The sequence below is a fragment of the Xylocopa sonorina genome, chromosome 13, assembly GCF_050948175.1.
Source record: "Xylocopa sonorina isolate GNS202 chromosome 13, iyXylSono1_principal, whole genome shotgun sequence".
NCBI lineage: Eukaryota > Metazoa > Arthropoda > Insecta > Hymenoptera > Apidae > Xylocopa > Xylocopa sonorina.
The window spans coordinates 3,616,699-3,636,734 of record NC_135205.1 but is presented as its reverse complement, the minus strand read 5'-3'; the positions used below and the strand labels follow the sequence as shown (position 1 = coordinate 3,636,734).

Here is a 20,036-nt window from a genome sequence, read left to right as displayed (position 1 = left end):
CTATTGATCAACCGTTTCGAAGCGCGGCGCGCGTACACGCGCACGCAGAAAAGCGAGAGGAGGAGCACGAGGAACGGTATCGCACACCTACGGGACACAGAGGAGGCGAACTGGCACGCCACGCAGCTCTATAACGCCTGCCACGACACAGCGAACGCAGAGACGGCGGATCTTAATGAATCTTTATGGGATGGTGTCGTGAACTTGTGTACCCTACGGTGACTGACTGAACCCGGCTACGCTAACCATTGGCGCGCCTCTCCGCCCGCGGAATGCTTCTATTCTCGTATGCTCCGCGTCAAGTATCCTCGTGTTCAACCAGGGATGGAAATCGGGGGACGTTCACCGCTACCAACTCTCGCACGGTGTTGCTTTAAAAGGGATGCGTGCGAGAGGGTGTCTCGTGTTTACTGAAACTAGGGAAAGAGACACGCTTTGGTGTCGCGAAAGTATTCGTTCGTTAATTACAGATGTAACTATTCGAAATAATTCGAGTCTTCGAGAACAAATGTTGCAGTTATTAAGAAATTTGTGAATTGGTATTCAAAAACGAAATTGGTCTGTCTCTAAAATTTTTAATTGAATTCGAGGATCGATTAGCTACATTTGCGAGGCAAAATAAAAATCGTAAGGTGATGAAAAACGGAGGCGAAGCGGTACGCCAATGGGACGGGTTGCTCATTAGCCCTCGACGCTGGCTTCGATAGTGTTGACTCGCGCGTCGGTGTTCGTAAAATTTGAAGGGCGTGCAGAAGGTCCGTGGGGTCCCTGGCGAGCCGCGTCTTGATTGTCATCAAGCCGTTGCTCGTCGCGTGATATTGTCATTAGCGCGCCAAGCCTCGTGGAATGTCTGCCAGCCTTTCCGCGCGGGGACCAAGCTTCGCTTTTCGTCGATCGGATCCGCTTCGAACGCCCCGCGCGATCCGACGCGTCGCCTCCTGCCGCGTGGATCCTCACCGCGCGATCCATAAACATTCGACGGACGTCGCCGCTCCGTCAAATGGGAAATCAGTCGACGACCAGCGATTAAACCGGACTCGTTTGTCATCTTTTATTTATGCGACCCCGTGTATCGTTCTTGTCGCTCGTGGCTGCTTCTTTCTCTCGCGATTTAATCGACGATTCGACGTGCTGCGCGAGTCACAGCGGACTGGGAAGAGCGAGAAACCGTGGAATCGTTCAAGATCGAATCGAATTTTTGATTGCTCGACGCAGAGACGATAAGGGAGAATTGATTCGCGAGAGTCGATGAATTCTGTCGTTCCCTGAGAGATTGTTTAGCTTGCTCGCGGTTTCATTAAACGGTCGAATCGATTCGATTTCTGCTCGTCGAACAGTAGGGTTGATTAAAAAAATGTCGATAGCAATGAATGGAACCTTGAACGAAAGTTTGGGGAGAGATAATATCGGGTTATTTGACGGCTGATAAGAGACGGAATTGAATTAGGACTTTGTTTCTGGATTTCACCGAACGCTAATTCACCCTTCAGTTATTATCAATACCGATTACCACGATACGATCGTTCGTATTGCGACGGGGCATTCGCGTCGAGGTTGCGCCAGTTTTAAAAAGCTACGATCACGCAACAATACTGTATACAATACCAGAGAAAGCAGTATCGTTTACAATCGAATAATAAAAACGCTCCTCTCACAGTTCCATTGATTACACCTACCAAAAAACATCCAAACAAAAGAATGAAATTTCTATTTAAACAACTTTAACTCTAACCACGCGCAGAATATATATTATTCAATCAGCAGATATTAATAGACATATTTACACCAGTCAACTAGTTAATAAATTACAATCCAGACTAAGAAACCGCGATCGATTATCTCTATCTGTCTATAAAAGGTTAAACGACCAACCGATCGTAAACACAAAGCAGCTTTCACGACGTCACGACGCCGACTTTCTCTCGTATCGCGACGAGAAAGGCAGAAAACACACGAGAAAAAAAAAGAAAAGAAAGAAAGAAAGTATAAATGCCGTTTTGACTTACCGGGATCCGAGGAGTCGAGGCTGGTGGGCGCTTGTTGGCTGAGGGGTCCAGGCGTGCCCCCGCTTCCGGGGCTGCGTGCGTCGTCGTTGCCACCCGCACCTGGGTACGAGAGCGACGAGGAAGGTGGCCTCTGCAACGAATCCAACACATCGAACCATCAAACGACGAGACACACGCGAACTCGAGACGTTTCTACGCTCTACTACCTTGCACTATCTCGCACGACACGATCATTCAGGGACCACCAGTCCCCTTTCTTCCCTCGCGTTTCGCGCGCGAACGCAACGCACGCGTCGCGTTCGCCACAGCAGAGAAGCACGATCGCGAGGACGGAAGGGTGGAAAAGGGGGGTGCGCAGCAGGGTTGTTTCGACGGCGTACGCGCGCAATACCGTTTCCCGTCCACGGACGAGTACCCACCATTGACGAGGCCGCGGCGTGCCGGCCGATTTCGATCTCGATTAAAGGCGGAGCACACGTACCACTCCTCGAAAATGCCCACGGCATAAACGATTCGACGACGCGCGCGCCCTACGAATCGACCGCGCGCCAACAAGCTGAATATTCCTCTGACTGTCCCGCTCGCTTATTCCGCGGGTGTAGCCCGTGTGATAATCACGTGTGCCGCGATGCTGACCGTTCGGGAAAATACGCACCGGCAAATTGCCGGCTGGCCCCGTGCGAGGAATACGCGAGGACTGCGAGGGGCCCCTCGACGAATTCGTTCGCCCAGCAGACGGCGAGAGGAGGACCAGAGTCGAGCGATCGTCCCGTTTTTCGATCGCGAATGAAAACGGGAGCGAACCGTTCCGCGTGCGGGACACAACTGTCACGGTTTCCACCTTGTTTTGATCGGGTACGATCGCCCGTGCGCTCGTGGCGAACCAAGTTCCTCGCGAGATCTTATGATGCGTTGGTATCGGTCCACTGGTGGGAAGGGGCGATTGTATTCGTTCCACCAGGCTCTGTTTTTCGATTTGCTTTCGAAGGTTTCTGCAAATGCTCGAGAAGTGTTGGAGGGGAGATAGGTAGGTTGATACATACGTGACATTTGTAGAGGAATAAAGAATCAGGTTTTGCTCGATTTGTTCACTGGTGACATTGTAGAGGATGTAGATAATGTTCTGTGTGTAATATGGAATGTGGTTTTATTTAGAATTGAAGTTGGAGTCTGTACCCTCATCACCACCTTGCCAACTTAATTTAAAGAAACTCATCCTGTATATTAGGTTAAATTAAAGAGCACGTGCTTGTACGTACCATTGTTAATATTATTATCGAGGAAATTTGATGTAATAGAGCAAGCAGATACAGGAAAAGGCAAACGCACAATCGATATCAGTGATACGCACAGACACACTAAACGTGGTAGCGGTAGCGTTTCCGGAAGGGTAGCCGCGCACGCGTAGTTCGAGATCCGCGATAATCAGCGGGCAACACGAAATTTTCGAACGAATGCGATGGAAATGAAGTGGAATCTCGATTATACCAACCACTCATCGAGCAGCTGAATTTTTCCGCAAAAACAGATCGCTTATTTCGAAATATTTCGCGAACACACCGATATTAAGTGAAAACAGAAACAGTCGATCGGTTTTCTGATAATCGAGGATCTACCGTGAACGATTAATAAGGTCGAGTGCGCTGTAGACTGTAGACTACACAGTGAAACCTATTTTTTTTTTCATTCGCGATAAACCAAATAAAATAATAATTCCACTTCGCGTTCGTTCGAATTCTACCTCCGATACCAATTTCAATACTCGTTCAGTTTTATCCATTGACTTTCATATTCTATCAGTGAATAAAAAAAGCCCAATATATTATAAAAAAATAAAGAGAGAACGACGCCTATCGAATTTTCACGTGTTCGATACAATAAAATTGCCATTGTCGCGATGGAAGAATATGTTCGATTAGAAAACGATCGAATCGTCCGCGATCATTTTCCTTGCCAGCAGATTCCGCGCGCTCGAAAGGCAACGGTATCGATCGTGACCCGGGGTCGTAGGATAAGAATTCCAGGCAGGCCGGTATCACGAAGCGAAATGTCTGGATATATCACGTCTGCCGGGGCAACAATGAGTGACAGCTACTCCCACATGCTGTCATAGGCGTCATCTTCGCGATAATGTGCCCGGCTCGGTCCCCTTCTCTCGATTGGTCGCTCTCGTATCTGGTTAAAATCGTTACACGGTCAAATCTATAGGACCTTCCTGCGGACGGTGGCCGTGCACGCGTCGAACGGCGGCCACGACGGCAAGAACGCCGCGATTCGCCTTGAAGATGCGACGACGGGGGCCATTTAAATTCCGCGCGGCGCGACGCCACGGAATTTTCTTGTCGAACGGAAATCTTTCATTCGAACTGCCACAGTTTCGCGAGAGAACGATCGAGTGATCGCGTTGCTCCTCGAATCGCGTCGTCCCAGGGATCATCCTTCGCCCAACGACGGTGGAAGAAGCTCGCAGATGGCGAGGGAAACGCGTTTTCATCGGTTTACCTGGCGCAAGTGTCGATAAAGATTTTCCACGTAAGCACTCGCGGACGTTACTTCTGGTTTCGCGTGGGTGGATCGGTGGTATGATTAATACCGTAATAACAGATAACGCTGCAAAAGTGATTCCAGCCTGGTGGCGCGGTAATAAGAAGCGCCGATAGGAGCAATGCATCAACGTTGTCACCGTCCCGGGCGATAATCTCGATTTAACGCCACGGAAAATTGAATAGGCCCGTTTATATTGTACGGTTCAATTAATTTCACATAATTCTCGTCCGGGACGTCTTAATTTTCATTAGAAGGGGCCCGCGCGATCGCTCGTCCCGGACGCGCAGAGGATATATACGCCGCGCGAGCGAGTACAAGAGCGGCAACAACCGAAGGGGGGACATTAATAATGCATCGGTTGTCGCTGGATTGCTTCCTACTAGCAGCAAGTACGAAACAAAGGGCGATGCTTGTCATTGTCACCTACGAGGCGAAGATCATCTTGTCGGCCGCGATCGTTCCGTACGGCTGGGCTAATCCGAGCGTGCTGACGAATCGATTAAATCGACGTTGTCCCTAAACGATATTCGCGCCGTTTGACGCGAGAAATAAAACTTCAAAATCGCGTTTCATCCAACGTTTCTTCTCGTCGATCGAAATTTCTTCATCGCGCAGAAATCGCGTTGAAGAACGAGGATACGAAAGAAGCCGCGCGTACCTCGCACCATCGAGCGACACCGTTTGAAGGTGAACCTCCCCAGTGACGTCACTTCCTACTAAAGTCCCGGCGGTCTTTTTCGTTGTTTTTTAAATGGACAGGCAAGGGTCCGGCTGCGTGACTTGTGTCGATGCAATGATAAACGGTTAACGGGTCGACGTTCCACCTCGTTGCCTGGTCACCTCCCGCGCAGCCCCTCTCGCCCTCTCTCCCACCACCCTCTCATCTACTCATCTCTCTGCGTTTTTATCTGCCACTCCGTCTACAGGCACTCTTAAAGCGTAATTCGACAAACCGGATGTCTGGTCTGCCCCTTAAATAAATCAGTTTGCCCGCATCTCATATTCCACCCCCGCTCTGTGGTAATCCACGTTTCCCTGCCTGGCCGCCCTCCCCGTTTCGATCGTCGTCGTGTTCGAGCGTGGAAAACGTTCGCTCAGAGTTTCGACGGATGGAAAAACGCGACGAGACGCCGCGAGACGCCAACGGAACGCGTGATCGGTGACGAAACTAGCCTGACGATTGGCTGACTGTCACGAGTGTCGGTGAAAGCCGCGACGCGTGATGTCTGTTTTCTGCTTCTCTTTTTTTTCTTTCTTCTTTCAACGTCCATGAAGATACACGCGTTTACTCCGCGCGTGGTTGTATCGCATCGCGAAAAATGATCGCGCGAGGATCGTGTCACAGAATCTAGATACGCGAATGAGTATCGCAATAAATACTTGCAGACTGATCGAGCGATCGAGGACCGTCAATTGATGGATGGTCCATCGTTGAACCTGTCAAGAGACGTTCCTCGGATAATTTAAGAACACGATCCAACGCGTACAATTCGCGCGATCCATGAAAGTAAGCGGTTTCATGAATGAAAGTAGAAAATCCATTCAACGGGGCCATAATTGCAGCCAACCGTAATATAATATACCGCGAAGGTTGTCGTATAAATTACACGCTAATCTCAGCTGCTCGCGCTTACAAATGATCCGTCGAGTTACGATCTAGCCGCGCGAGCGAGGTGCGCGCGAGGGAAGCGTCTCTGGACAGACGCGAAGACAATGATGCTGGCGCGGTGGCAGAAAGTTCGCGAGTCGAAAGCGTCGGAAGGAACGAGGAGCCGATACGGTGAAATGGCGTGAAACGCGCGCGGCTGGCGATAAATTCGAGTCCCGATGGCCGAAGTGGCGACGCGCGCGATGGCCCCGTTATCGACGCGGTGATCGCGGGCCGATGACTTACGCGGTCTCGCGCTCTCGCGCCTCCGCGAGTCATTGTGCCCACGTATTAATTGGTCCTCGTAACATAATGCCGTATAATTATGTAATTAACGGCGGGGCATTAGTCTCGCCGAGTGGTTTTACGGGCGAGATACGTAAATCTCTGGAATTAATTTATTGACGTTCCGGAGGAGAGTCGAGCAGCACGTACAGATCGCTGAGGAACGACGAAGAAGGACAGCTGCGAACGGAACCGCCTACCATCGAGAAAGAAGATCAACGTTATCCACGCGCGGAGGTTATCCGTTGAACTCTTCTAAGCATCTCTCGTATTCGCGTATCGCAGCGAAAAAAAAAAAAAAAAAACAGAAGCTATATGGGATCTATTTTAATCTCTCTTTGCACTCTCTTTCTCCTGCGATAAACACGGACGGTGTTTGCGCGAAGTTTGCGGTGAATAACTTGGTGGCGGTGTGCGTAACAGGCCCGTATACCACGGCTGACTAATTTAGAGTGCTTATGGGTCCGAGTGCTCGTAGGGAAGACGTCTCTATGCATAGATTGTTCCGTTCGTTCTGGCTAATTTTGTAACGCGAACACAAAGGCTGGTGGCACAGTGGTTCAAACTAACAGCAAATGGGTTCCTCTAATACCAGCAATTTTCATTGATGGACCATGGAAGAATCCACTTTGGAATCTTGGGAACAGCCTCGACGTTGTCGAGTTCCATTTGTGCACCCTGTTGCTATTTCCATAAGACATTAGATAGCTATCTATAACATAAGCTCAGTCAATTCAGCGTCTATGGGTTTGTCCATGGCTGTCCTACAATGATAACAAGGGAGAAAGACGCACGAGAAACCCTTATCCATAAATCCTCTCTACATCAACTACTCTCAAAACTGAAGCATCGAACCCATCAGCTTCTCACAAATTTCTCTACTTCTCTTCTAACTAAACATACTTAAAAGTATTGCACAGAGATCGACGGATAAGCTTTCAGAGACCCATCGTTCACTTTCCACGGCTACTACCGAGCCTCAGCTGATCCGCAAGAAGCGAGAGGACCCACTCGTCCCACAGGAAGCGAGAAAGAGCGAGGCAGAAGAAGCGTCGAGCCGTCGAGCGAGGCCAAAATTCATCGCAGGCCTCGCGATGTCCGCTGTCTAGGTCGTTCGACGGCTGATCGAAGAGGAGGCGGAGAAACGGGCGCAGAGGCCGGGCACGATTGCGAGCGTCGAGGGCGCGACGCGGAACGATCCACTGGCGAAAAGGAGACGAGGCGAGCGAGAGAAGAGAGAGAGTTCCCTGGCAGCCAGTTCTCCACGGCTCGCGGTCTTGAATTTCTCGACGATACCCGCCGGCCGTCCGCGGCGATCATAAATTACGATTTATTGCGGAGCCAGCGCCTCCGCTCGACGGATTATCTTACCGTTATGTCAGCACGCTGTAATTATATTTACATTTCCGTGGGTAATGGAATTCTGGGCATCCTCGACGTGGAAGTCGCGCAGGAACAACGGATTTTCCGGGCCAGCGGATTCGCGAGTTACTTCGCGAGGGAACGAGGGATGATAATCGGGTATTCTAGCTGTCGGACATATTGGATCGCGCGTTGTTGCGACAGTTTCTACTTTAGAGCTGTCGTAGTCGTCTTTCGTCGCATTTCTGTGATTAAGAAATGAATGTACCTTCGTGGTATGCTATTTGAGAGGTTTCTCAAGACTTTGTACAGAGACTAGATAGAGGAGGGTTAACACTAGAGTTCCATAGTTTTATAGCGCGAAGTGATTAGTTGATGGTTCCTTCGTATTCTTATCTGCGACGACTCGTGTTGATCGAAGATCGATGAATAATGGCAGACATTGCGAAATTGACGAGTGACGTCTTTGCAAGCGACGGACTCGATGGAACGCCAAAAACCGCGGAAGCATTAATTGTCTTCGAAAGTAATATAGCGGGCCCGTTTCGCTGGTCCGCTCTACGCCGTTACGATCCATCAACGGGATTTTATCGACGCGATCCCGAGCACGATTATAAATAATAAAACGGGCACGAGCACGTCGATCCGGGGCTCAATTATTTCAAAACGAGCAGCTTGTCGATGACGTTTATTGCGTCCAGTTAATTTTCCGCCCATCGCCGGAAAACCTACGCGAGTCCAACCGTTTCGTTCGACGCCCACCCCAAAACGCGCTGGCTGTGCTTACGCGAGAACGAAGAAAACGCGAGGCGGATTCTTCCCTTCGTTTCAGCAGACGCGCGGGCAAAGGTGAGAAATACAATCGTGACGAATGCCAGAGCAATTACGTATCGACAGTACGCGTCATGCTCGCGCGCATCGACGTTCCCCGCTCACGCGTGTTGTATAATGTCCGCGTGTTTCACCTTTGTTCGCCAGGGTACGTCGCGGCGCCGTGTTTCGACTTGTCGCCTCCGTGGAATACGGAATCGATGCTAAGATCGATGGTATAACTCGATTGTGCTGATCGAATTGGCCACGAGGGGAGTGTAATATCTCGACTGCACGAATTTTGGGAATTTTTGTAGCTTAACGTAGCTACAGCAAACTATATATTGCCATTTACGTTTTTAGAAAATAAATAATTGTCAAGTGAGACGCTTCAGGTAATAAAGACGTCGTTGTGCTCGATTAATAATTCGTGAGTCGACTTGGTCGCAGCACACTCGTTGGTCCTTAAACTTCAGACAAGGAAACCACTGTGAGCAAACGAAATTCTGAGGGAAACGAGTAAAAAGCAATTCGTTTCTACCTTCGTCGAAAGTATAAATAAACGCGAAGCGAGAGTTCGCGGCGACAAAAATCGTCGGAGCAAGAAAGTTCACACGGGCCCAGCAGAGTCCGAAGTAGGCTCTCGTCCGAGTCGGACGAGAGTTTCAAGAAGGTTCAACGAAGGAAGGAGGGCCCGACACTCGACCAGCTGATGGATCTAATCAACATTCCTCTCTAATCACAATATAGTCGCCTGTCTCCTTCTCTCTTTCGCCACGGGTAACGTTGCCGCGTCTCGTCCTCTTTTTCCGCCGCACACAAGACGCTCCTTCTCACCGTGCCCCGGCAGGGATTCGCAGACGCGTCCAGCCGACGCATTCGTTTTAATTTAGCCGCCGTATAAATTAGACTCCCAAATGATCGTGCGAGTTCAAAAAACCGCGGCGATCAACGAAAAACTGGCATCCCTCGGCGACGTTCGCTGCGTCCCCCTCGTTTATATTTCGAACTCGAGTTCCTCCGCTGTCCACGTCTTTGTTTCCACATCCTCGAGTATAAAAAAAAACATTCACTTGTTTTACCTAAACTTCTTTCGAAGATTATACAATCACGCGACGTTCGACTTCATTCAAGTTTACCCCTTTTCACTGATTTACATAAGCAAGACTACCTACCAGCAGTCGAACGATAAGAAATCGACTGACAATCAGACTCGATCAATCCGTATGTAAATACCTCGATAAAGTGAAACGCTATCGTGACACTATTTGTAGCCACTGTGCTAGTCGCAGGGTCAACGGAGGAGCAATTGTCCAGTAAAAATCTCCACGAATTCTCTTTCACCGCGCGAGGACCACGCTGCTGCGCTCGAGACAGAGAAATCTGGCGAACGATAAAACTTTCACGATTACCCTAGCAACTCTCGGTTCGTGGATGTCTGTATCACGAGCAGAGGTGAAAAAAGCGAGAACGAGGCTGAGGACGAGGGAATCGTAACTGATTGACCCGCACGAGGTCGATATCTCGACACAGTGCGCATCAGGGACGTCTGCCTGCTGAAGGAAGAGGATTTTAAGCGACGTCGATCGACGTCGCGTCTACGGGGCTCTCGCCAGGTAACGATAACAGGTAACAACGAGCTCGAACCGGCAGCTCTCGAGGCGAATACGCTGCGAACAGCTTGGACTCGTATCTAGTGGAACGGTGGCGGCGTTCCTCGGCTAATTGGTTTCCCGTGTCGCCTTGGTCTCCCTTGGGATAAGGAGACCACCACCCTCAACTCTCCTACTCCTTCTCGATCCCTCGTACCTAAGATCGTTCTTCTTTATCCCATCGCGAGCTGCTTTCCCTCGCGTCCATCGCGGTTTTCGGGCCCCCCCTTCCTTTTTATTCGATCTACGAATAGAATTTCACTGCTGGCGCGTCGAGCACGTTGTCGATCATTTTCTGTGTTAACTAAACGTGAACCAGGAATTCTTCTGTTTTATAAATCGAGAGGGGATATAATAGAAAGCATGGGACGATCGAGGAACGGAAAATTTGTGGAACACAGCTTCGAAGCAGCGTATTTTTACGGCTACCATCGCATGATTCCGCTCAAGGACTCTTTATCGTTAATCGCCTTCTAAATATCCTTCTCCACGCTCTGGCGCGCATCAGCAACCAGATTCGATACCGACTACGTACTCGATCCCCAACGTTCCGCAATAAAACCGCAATATTATCAGCGACAATATTATTCCAGCGTCTCTCGCTGGCCCTCCATTACCACTCGAAACAACTTCGCGCATTATCTCACCTCTCGACGCCGCCGCCATCAACCCCTTCGATCCCGCGCCCGGTTTCCCGGCTCGGTTCTCCGCTCGCGGCCTAAAAGGAAGCGGATAGACCGATACCACCGGCGGATTTACAATGCAAATCGAATATTCAGCCGCTGGACCAGTCGACCGGACGGGATCGCCGTCGCGGCGGACTCTAACGAGAGCGGACGCGCGAACTTTTATCGCTCGCGAGCGCGAACTGGGGGCGCGTGCGTACCCAGAGCTAACGATTGCCAAGGGGCGAGAGCATCTTATCGCGAGCTGCGATCGCATTAACCGTGGACAGTGACACCCAGCCCCTGCGTTATTACTCCGTGCGCGTTCATTAATGAAAAATGATCGAGGGTTCGCGAACGTCTCGAATCGTTTTATCGTCTTCTAGGCGGATAGTAACGATTTGTTCCTCATTGGATCTTTTAGTGGGAATATCAAATAATAATTCGTGGGTTTCAACGTTTTTATCGAAGGAAACCTATCGTCGCGATCGTACGTTAATAATTTCGAGCAAAAGTAATCTCGTTTGTTTCGCTCGAGACGTTTATTTCGGACGCTTGAGAGGGAAATTGAGGCTCGTGAGAACCACTGATCGACAGAGAGCGTCATAGAGCCAGAGAGAGACGAACCGGATGGACGAAGCCTTGATAGCAACCACTCTGCCCACATATGTTAACGCGTTCACATAGACACAGTGTGACGCACACTAGTGCACGCATACGGTGGACACATGATCGGGCGAGGGTAACAGCGAGTGTCCCAAAATTCGACGGACCATGAAAACGCCACTTTTCCAGACGGGAAATAATCCCTGGGAAAATGTCGAAAACTCGACCTACACGTGACATAATCACCCTGTCATCTGTTTCCAGTATTCTCCGATAACACCATTTGCTGTGCGCGTTTTTCTTACAGTTTTTTCCTGCATTCCTTAATCACTTTGAGGAGGGTGTTCTGCGAATGAATCAACCCGGAGGAATGTTCTAAGAGACGAAGGATAAAGTGGAACTGGCGATCGAACGCGAATTTTCGAGTAAATCGCAGAGCTCGACGGCGAACGACGCTCGCGTCGCCTCGACCCTCAGTCGAGGGTGGATCCACCGATGCGGAGGCGCGATAAGACGGACCGGAGAGGCCGTGACACGCGGTTCGCCGTCTGTCACTCGATTTCGTCCGCGTCCGGATATATTCACCGGTTGCCACACCCGTGTCACGTGCTCTCCCTTGATCGCGCATCGCCAAGGGAGCACCAGGGCGAACCACCCCTCTTTCCGCCAGTATATGGATCCGCGACGCGTACGATGCATCCATATTTAACGAACAGCTCGCGATGCAAATTGTTATGAAAGGCGTACGAGCGCCTTCTCCCGTGGCGGATGGAAGGATCCTCGACTCGAGCTGAGAGCGACTCGCGACCATTTCCCACGAGTGATCAAATATAGATTCGCGCCGCGTGCGGCGACTGTTTTTGGTGGAAAGACGGTACTTCGCGGCTGGAGATGTTCCTGTAACTTTTTGCCACACTCCGCTGAGAGAGGGTGGCACGAAATTGTTCGCCTCGATCGGGAGCCAACTGCGCAACCCTTCAAGAGAAACGATCCATCGCGATGTCTGTATCGCATTTAGAACACGGTTCGTTCAAAACAAACGCACAGTGCGCAGATTCGACGCACGCCAGCGTCGTAAGAAACAATCGAAACCAATTTAGGGGCCGCGTACATCAACGATAGATAGACGAAAATCGCTCTTGGAGCCGTTCGTTTTGGATCGCGACCGGTTCGAGTCCACGTCCGAACAGAAGTCAGACCGCGTGTCGAGATAAACGGTCATTATTGGCCAGCCCGTGCGTTTCGTTATCACAGAAGAGCGGCGCAATAATGAGCGGCGACTCGAGTAGCACGCTAATAATAAAGGCCGTAATTGAGCGGTCGAGTTCTCGAGGCGAACAGCGTTATAGGAAGAACAAACCGTCCGAGGGTTTCGCGTTCGCGTCGCACAGGGGCCAATGAATGGACCGTCACCGTATAACAGAACCGCGGCTGCTTCCGGTTTCGCCCTCCCCCGGGTAATTGAGACCGCCCTCCTCCTCAGCCTCCGTGAGAATATCGCCAAGATTTCCTCGTTCGTTCGCCCATAGAAACGCGAAGACCATCCGTTTACTTGGTTTACAACTATCTCGTTAATTAATCCCTGGTTCACCTCGCAAAATCTCTCGATACCTCGTTAGTTCCTCTTCGTTTCTTTACCTCGCGTATATCTCGAACAATACGTGAACCATTGAACAACGAATCGCAGATGAACTCCTCGAGTCTCTCCAAACGTAGAACATCGAACCGTTTCCACGAATCGAACTGAACCACGAAGTTCTCACTGTAGAAAGAGTTCACGAGGAACCAAACGGCACGAGTGGCGAACGAAAGAGAGAGAGAGCAGGGGTAAACCGCGTTCTCCGCTCGCCTCCTGTGCCTTGAGAGTCTGTCACTGGTCGCACGCAACGCGTTCCCTCGCACGCCACGCTGTTATTACGGCGACCACCGCGCGTGTTCGCGTATCCCTCGAAGAGGGCCGCTCTCTCGCGGCTGCAGAGAAGCCGCAGACCGGGTAAACATCGCTAACAGGTGCATAGGCAGTCTGCGAGCGTTAATTCGATTTCACGTCCGTCTGATCCGTGGCTAACGCGTCCGCGTTTCTTCTCCGCCGCTGACTTCCGCTGCGATCCTCTCGCGACGGATCCAGCGATCTCGATCGACGCAAAATTCAGAGGAGATCCACGTACACCGTCGCGCTTTCTAATTCCTCTCCCTTTATAGAGACACGCGTACACGCAGCGATGGATTGCCAGGTTTCACCTGACCTTAGATCGCACGCGCGTTTCCCATCGTCCCCGCAAGAAAATCGTTATAATTATCCGACTCGAACTGGACGTCTGCCATCGAACCGTCCTCGCTTTCTTCCTCTGCGTCGAGTTTATACGAACGTCTCTTGAAATCATACGCCGGTGCGTGCGCTATTTGGAAGTGAAAGCACGACAGGATCGAGGAAGAGCGTTCACACATATTCTCGATATTAACAGAAATAATAAAACGAAAACGAAGCACTGAAGGAATCCGTCCTCTCGTTTAATTTCGCGGAGACTGAGGGAGCATAAAATTTCAGGCGAACCATAAAACGACCGCTTGACGAAAGGTCGATCATCCGTTTTAATTGCATAAGCGTTGGCACCGCTTTAACAAATATCCCCCGGCAACGACCTCGAGCCGACGCTGCCCGGGAATCCGCTTTAAAGAAAGGAATGCGCTCGATCGTAAAGCGGATCGCGTAAAAACGGAATCGAGGAGGGATCGATGGAATAGCTGATCACGCGAAGGAATGCAAACGCGGAAACGTAATCGCGAGCGGATTCTTCGCCAGGGTTGTTTGCGTTGCGCTGGGGCCCTGCAGGCCCGAGAGGCAATTCGCGTGCGGCACCGTCCGCTGGAATCGACGGTGTTTTATACGCCAGCACCCATGGTTTACGGTAGCGACACGGATCCACCGTATAATTATCATATTACGATTATGACTACGATCGGACGCGGCTCTAATTAAATGTGTATTCGGCCGGCAAGAAGAGGGGGAGGAGATCGAAGTGATAGTGTACGTATGCACGAGAGAGAGAGAGAGAGAGAGAGAAAGGTCGCCTCTCGTGTTTACAACGACGTAAAGCCGTGGAACAAGGGCCTCTCTATCGGCGAACTAACCTCGCCTTAGGAACGATGTAACGTCGATTTTATGGATTACCAACGGTCCGCCGCGGCTTTTATTGGGCGACGATGGGCTAGCCGCTTACTTATGACTGGCCGTTTCACACGGACGCGAACAGGAAATGCATCGAACGCATTGCACGAAACGGTTCTTTCGTTCGATAAATTTAACTACCCTTTTACGGACCGTAATTAGAATTCTTCTTGTATACGTGTGCTTTAAGCTGGATTGCGGTAATTCGCGGGGAAAAAACAATCCGTGCGTTTCCTTTATCGCTTCGCGAGAGTTCAGCCTTCCTTTCAGAGATTCTCGAAAAAAATACCACTGCTCTCTCTCTCTCTCTCTCTTTTTCTTTTATCACGAAAACAAAAGTGAAATGAAAATTCCTCGTCAGTTTACAAAGAATCTAATCCGTTGGAATGGACAAATAATTCTGTTCCATGAATTTAAAGGAGAATCGTTCAGGCGAGCGGCGAACAATAAAGGCGTCTCGAAGAAGAATCCTAGTTAGAATAATAAAATTTACATTTCACCGTTCGTTTTCTGAGCGAACTGCGAACCGCGCGCGGACAGAGGATGCACCGCGGTAAAATTCCACGGGATCAGCCCGCAGCAATTGTTACGACACGCCGATAATTCGGCTCGCCGCGTTACAACACCGCAGCCGGTGGCTTTTATTATTGAGCAAACACTCGGTTTGATAAACCGCGCGCGTCGCTTTATTGCCGTCTCGCCGCTCCCCGATTCGCGTCCCTCCACAGCAGGCCCTCTTACCTTTTTTTCCCTCTCGCCTAACCGCGATTCCCACCGCGCTCTCCCAACTGGACTCTACACGTGTACCTTTGCTCGTGCCAGCAGCTACGCAACAAACAAACCGTGAATTCTACGAGAAAGCAACGCTAACGAAAACGAGCTGTCACGGTTAACGAGGAAATTTCTGTTCCTCTTGTACGCGGCTCGAGCGAACGAACGAGACGCTCCGCTCGGTCCCCCAAGCGTGCGGCACGAAAATCGAGCACGCTCGCAGGGCAGATGTTTCCGTCGTCGGTACTGTTTAATCAGGACGGCGTCCAGGACACGGGCAACGCGTTTCCCGACGGTCGAGAGGGCTCCAGGTGCCCGTCAGAGGAATCTGCGGCGCGGGCGAGCGCGCAGCGGAACTACGAAATTCCCTTCAGCCTTCAGACGGCGTTCAATAACCGGAAGCACATTACTCGACGCATCCGCCCAACCGTCTACGCGTCCCCCAATTCCGTCTCGGCTCTCGTTGCTGCCGCGGGCACACGTTCTCTCTGTCTCTGTCCCTCTGTATCTCCCTTCACGCTGCACGTTCAATTATTGCAAAGCTGTTTGCCTGTCTGTTGGTCACTGGGTTAGACGCGTGCGAAACGAGGCTGCGACGAGGATCGCGTCGGAGAAAACGGGGGCGGGATGACTCTCGCGTGGTAAGGTTCTCAGTGAGAATTTCTGACGCGACTGCTGAAAAATAGACAGTCGAGAGTGACCCTGTTCGGTGTTTGTTGGTACTGGGAGAGTTGATTAATTTTTAACCCCAGCTGGATGAAATTTAAATGAGGAACAGCGGTGAAATATTCAGCGAAGACGAGCAGAATTGGAATTACCTATTCGTTTCACGATTCTCTCGACAATTGTACAATGTTGTAAACTTTCAGTAGAGAGTGATGGGTACTTAATTACGATTAAGGTTAATCAGAGAACGAGCGAATGAAACGAAGCTGAAATTTGATATTTCAGGAACTCCTAAGCAATGGCAAAATTACGAGTAAATCAAGTTCAACAGAAGAATCGTCATCCTACGAAATGTTGCTTCAACAATGGTAATCGTAAATCATTAATTGCGATTAATTACTCGTTTCACAATTCTCTCGACAATTTTAGATGTTGTAAACCTTCAATAGAGAGAGATCAGTACTTAATTAGGATTACGGTTAATCAGTGAACGAGCGAATGAAACGAAGCTGAAATTTGATATTTCAGGAACTCCTAAGCAATGGTAAAATTACGAGTAAATCAAGTTCAACAGAAGAATCGTCATCCTACGAAATGTTGCTTCAACAATGGTAATCGTAAATCGTTAATTTCGATTAATTAAAGAACGGAAAGAAGATGAAGGGGTGGCGACCCGCGCGTATCTGTGGGCCAGTAATACGTGGGCGGTCACAAGAGCGTTAATATCCTCTCAGAGGACACGGCGGCGGTTCTGGGACTTCTTTAAAACGCTTATCACCGGTACTCTTCGTGGTCTCGTCTCGTTCTTCTTTTTCTCCCGTGGCCCCCTCCTCTCCTCTCTCGCTTTAAACGCCGGTACGTGGCGAACGGCGAGGAACGAAGAGGGACGCGGGCCAAGAACCGATACGAGAAAAAGGGAGAGGCGAACTGGCGGGACATTAACGCCGTTTCGAAGGTATCTTTCGAGCGCGATCCGCGCGCGAAAGGGAGGTCCCTCGCCAGGGTATATTCCGCAATTTTTGCCCGCTAAATGGCCCCGGTTCCGCGCCCGTTTTAGCATTCCCTCTCATTAAGGCGCCCTGGAGAACGTTAGTTCGCCGCTCTCGATCGAGCGACGCGCGCAATTAAAAAAGAGTCAAAGGCGCGCGCGCCGCTTTCGAGGCGATTTGAAACCGGGGCTGGAAATCGCGCTGCTCGACGGCATTCTTATCTTCCACGATGGCCCTACTAGCCGTTTCTACCCCTCTCCACCGTCCGTCCGTCTTATTTCGTCGTTAACTGTACAGAGGACACGCTGAGTCGCGACGAGGGAACCGAATCTCCTCTTAATGGTAAGCGTACACTCGTTGGTGGCTCTATCGCCTCCATTTCCGCGTTTGACACCCTCCTCTAGAAGAATAAAATGACACGCAACGGTTTATTCGCGATTTTTCTACTCATGTGCCAGGTATCATTGCTGATGCAAACGAGGATGGATCGTTCCGTAACCTTTCGCGAATGTTGTGACCGACTTCTTCAGGGCTACGCGTGTCGAACACAAATATCAACCGACATAATAACTCTCCGTGCCTTTCTAATTAAGACTAACGAGCTAGAGAAAGAGGGAGAGGACGCTAGAACTGCGAGGTGTCATCAAAATACAAGTAGTATAGGTCAAAGTAGTACACAGATCGCGGCACACACGGTGTCCCCTCGAATCGCTGTCGTGTCAATGTTATCCGCGGTTAACGTCGCTGTAAATCAACGGTGATATTAGTGAATTCTTATCGAGCGAACAGCGACGGTCGTATGATATAAAACCTTCGAGTCGCCGATTTCGATGCGCCCTGTGTTCGCCGGTGCCTTTTATCGCCGGATGGGTTGTTCGCGCCGCGTTTCGGTTGGCCAACGCGGGGCCCACGGAAAATATTCCCTTACCTGGGGCGATAAAACCTCGTGGCGAGCAACTGGACGGAGAATTACGAGGGCCCCGGGTGTAACAAGCAGAAAACAAACGAACGCCCGCGGTGGAAGTTAGCGGCCGTTAAGAGGGCGTAAAAAGAAAGTGTCGCGTAAAATTTCTCGCGCGAGCAGAGTCGAACGCGTCCACGGTTTATTCGAACGAGGAATAGGACGCGTTCGTCCCTCGTTTCAGCTCGTGCGCCACCCGGAGCTAACCGAACCGCGCTTTTCCTCCGTTCGTTGCATTAACCTCAATCGAGGGGCCGCCGCGGTTCACCTTCCGCGTGTGCGTGGCATCCACTCGCGACGCTACTTCCGCAACTGCGCGCGCTTTTCCCTGCCGGCTAGTCGAACGAGCCAGGTCGTTACCTGAAAACAGACGCATCAAGAACCGCGCGCCGATTTAATGACGATATAATGACACGCTCGACCCGCTTAGCGCTTCTCGACACGTGCACCACCTTGACGCTTCGCCCGCGACTCTGCCTGGCTAGACGTAAGCTGGTTACCCAAGGTTCCTCGAAACTTTTCGATCCTCTTCGTCGAGAACTCTGCACCGTGGATCGCTCGTCTCTTTAGACTTGCGTTGATCGTTATTGGGGACTACTACAGAGGAGAGACATCTAACAGCGTGGTAAAATGGCCAAGAACGTAGAATCTCGATGTTGAGATTTTATTGTATCTTGCTTGGGAATTTGAACACTGTGGAAGATTGAATAAAGTGTGGTGGTGAACGTGGTCCCTCTCATCGATGCTAGACAATCATCGCGAGCACCAGCTAACCATTTGTTCCCTGTCGTCCCATGGCACGGATAACCGCGAGAGCGAACGATCTCTTATTTCGCAACGAGACGCGGATCGTTCGTAAAGGGCTCGTAAACTCGGCCAGACGGTTTCTAATGCCTCCCCCCCGTACCTTTCCTTAGAAAGTCTCGTAAACCGCCGCGAAGAATCGTTTACGATCCCCCTCTTTGTCGACGCGATTTAATAAACGCTGGCGAATCAACGATCGCGTTCGACCGCAAGTTCCGCTCGATCGAATCACGCGAATCCTGCTCTGAAAATTCCTCCCCTTTGATCGAACTATATTCGATTAGTCGAGCGATCTATTTCACACCTGTGTCTGTCTGTAAGAATTTTAATCTGTCGAACTGTTTCTCGATTGTTTCAGTTACTGTAATTATTAAGTACATTCGAGAGAACTTGGAAGTTGTTTAGTTGAAGGCAAAAGAGATGTATTTTAATTTATAAACAGGTGATATAGTGATTTCTATTCTTGGCAGTTTTTTGAAGGATTACCCGCCCTTCGAACCGACGCGAACCGCGAATAAACCGCTCGAAACGCTAGACGTTCCGTTATTTCCTTCAACCACCATCAATTCCACCGTTCTACGGTGAAATTATCGAACCAGGGCATTACGCAATACGTTAACCGCAGGATTACTGAAACGACTTACCAGCTAACGCAACGATCGGGGTTTGAACCGGCGGACCGAGTGCTTTAAACGCTGGAATGGTCGAACGTGTAAGTGACACGCGCGCGCGTCAAAGCCGCGGCCACCCCCTCGCGGCGCGTTACGTTCATTTTCCACACGCGATTTTACACGCGCGGCAATTGCAATAATAACAGACCCAGAAGTGGGTTGTCCGTGATATCCGTGTCCGTTCGTTTCGCGAGATTGATCCAACGTTAGTCGTCGACGAACACCGTGGCACCGTACTCCGTTTCCCTTTCGAGTTCAGCTCGACAATGTATTCGTACGATTTCACTTTCTGCGTCGTTGTTCGAAGAGAAACGATCGAAGATCGCGATCGAAACGGACAAATTTGGATTTGGAGCGTGAAAGGCGTGAACGCGCGTCGATAGGGGTAGAACGTGTCTCGAACGAGGACACGTGGACACAGTGC

At 50.4% G+C, this 20,036-nt stretch overlaps 1 protein-coding gene across 1 annotated transcript in view; it reads right to left on the bottom strand.

Annotated features, from left to right (window-relative positions):
• The window catches only part of Hth (Meis homeobox homothorax), a 438,429-nt gene that overhangs the window by 308,088 nt on the left and 110,305 nt on the right, over positions 1-20,036 (bottom strand). The window contains exon 7 of the mRNA XM_076906279.1: positions 2,007-2,136. Within this exon, the coding sequence (XP_076762394.1) occupies positions 2,007-2,136 (130 nt within the window). The remainder of the gene's footprint in view (positions 1-2,006; positions 2,137-20,036) is intronic.